Source organism: Myotis brandtii, unplaced genomic scaffold, assembly GCF_000412655.1.
Source record: "Myotis brandtii unplaced genomic scaffold, ASM41265v1 scaffold743, whole genome shotgun sequence".
Taxonomy (NCBI): domain Eukaryota; kingdom Metazoa; phylum Chordata; class Mammalia; order Chiroptera; family Vespertilionidae; genus Myotis; species Myotis brandtii.
Window position 1 is genome coordinate 2,003,522 of NW_005370960.1, and position 1,935 is coordinate 2,005,456.

Consider the following 1,935-nt stretch of genomic DNA (forward strand, 5'->3'; position numbering starts at 1 on the left):
TCAGATTTGGAAGAAGTGGCCCCCGAAATAAAAGCCTCTGAGAGACCAGCAGCTGTGGCCATTGCAGGTAAGGTTGGGCCCGCCCACCCCCAGCAGACACTGCACACGTTCTCTGTCCCTTCGAGATGCTGCTCCCAGCACCGCCCTGGCCAGGGGTCATGCACCTAAAAAGTAAATAAACATAGGCTTTGTTTTTCCATTCACAGAATATTCCATCGAGGAGTCCTTTAAACTTCTCTTTTATATTCAAACTAGGATTCAGTGTTACACAGGTGATGTCACACTGCTGTCCATTGGTCTGGTGTGAGCACATCATAACTGCCGCCCGAGACACGTCTGGGGTGACTGACCAGTTTCTAATCTGGGCATCTCTGAGAGGGAAAGGTGTATGTTATTGGGACCACAGGTATAACTTGGAACTGTCCTGGGCAGGCTGGGGCTTGGGGTCTTTCTGGTCATGGTCCCTATACGCTGGTTTGTCTTTCTCTAGAGCAGTGGTTCTCAACCTTCCTAATGCCACGACCCTTTAATACAGTTCCTCATGTTGTGGTGACCCCAATTTCATTGTTACAAATTGAACATAATTAAAGCATAGTGATTAATCACAAAAACAATATGTAATTATAGATGTGTTTTCCGATGGTCTTAGGCGACCCCTGTGAAAGGGTCGTTCGACCCCCAAAGGGGTCACGACCCACAGGTTGAGAACTGCTGCTCTAGAGATTTGCAAGGTGGGCTGTAGCTGCCCCTCGTGACTTAAGCTTTAAGGTGTGGCCACACTCCAGACATCTTCATTTCTCCTGGCAACTCACTTTGGATGTTTTTTTCATAGATTTGGTATGTCTCCAAATTAATGTGTTTTATTGGATATTAATAGTGTTACGTAAAAATAACTCCACAAAATATGCAAATAAGTTTGGGTCAGTCACGTTTTGTTTTATTAATTCAAACAAATATTTATTCAGTGAGATACCACCTGACACCCACTTGAGTGGCAACTATAAAAAAACAAACAAACAGGAAAGAACCAGTGTTGGCCAAGATGTGGAGCAACTGGAACCCTCATGCACTGCTGGTGGGAGTGTAAGGGGTGCAGCTGCCCAGGCTGCAGGACGGCTCAAGGGGCTGAGAGGGGAAATGTGGGAAACTGCTTCATGGGGACAGAGCCTTACTTTCAGGGGATGGAAATGTTTGGAGATAAGTAGACAAGAAGTGGAGGTGGCACAACTGGTGACTGTGCTAACTGCCACAGAATCATTCACTATAAAATGATTTTCTTCCCCAAAGGTTTTCCCTTTTTTGTTAAATACACATGACATAGTATTTACTATCTTAACCATTTCTAAGTGTACAGTTCAGTGGCATTAAATGCATTCACATTGTACTGTGTCCATCAGCACCATCCATCCCATAACTTTACTCACCCTGTAAATAAGAAATTCTATACCTATTAAACCGTAACACCCCCTTTCCCTCCCCCAACCCCTGGCATCCACCATTACTCTTTCTGTCTGTACTGTAGGTACCTCCAATGAGGGACTCTGAACAGTATCTGTCTGGTTTTGACTGGCTTACTTCCTTCAGCATCAGGTTCCTCCATGCGGCAGCATTTTGCAGAACCTGCCATTATATATACAGACCCCATTTTGTTTATCCGTGTACTCATTGATGGACACTCGATTGCTCCTATGTTTTAGCTATTGTGAATAATGATATCAGAATACATTGTGCACATATCTCTTCAAGACCTTGTTTTAGTGTTTGGAGGTGTACCCCTGACAGGGAATTGCTGGGACATGTGGTCGCTCTAACTTGCTGACTAGACTCAGCGCATATGCGTTTTCCTTCCAGATCTGGAATGGAGAGAAATGGAAGGAGATGACTGCGAGCTTCAGTATGGAGGTAGAAGCCACAGTGTTTGGGAAAGGGGGTGGG

At 45.0% G+C, this 1,935-nt stretch overlaps 1 protein-coding gene across 1 annotated transcript in view; it reads left to right on the forward strand.

The window, feature by feature from the left end:
• The window catches only part of LOC102253465 (up-regulator of cell proliferation), a 6,931-nt gene continuing 4,996 nt past the window's right edge, over positions 1-1,935 (forward strand). The window contains exons 1-2 of the mRNA XM_014530547.1: positions 1-67; positions 1,852-1,902. Coding sequence (XP_014386033.1) covers positions 1,869-1,902 — 34 coding nt within the window. The 5' untranslated portion in view covers positions 1-67; positions 1,852-1,868. The remainder of the gene's footprint in view (positions 68-1,851; positions 1,903-1,935) is intronic.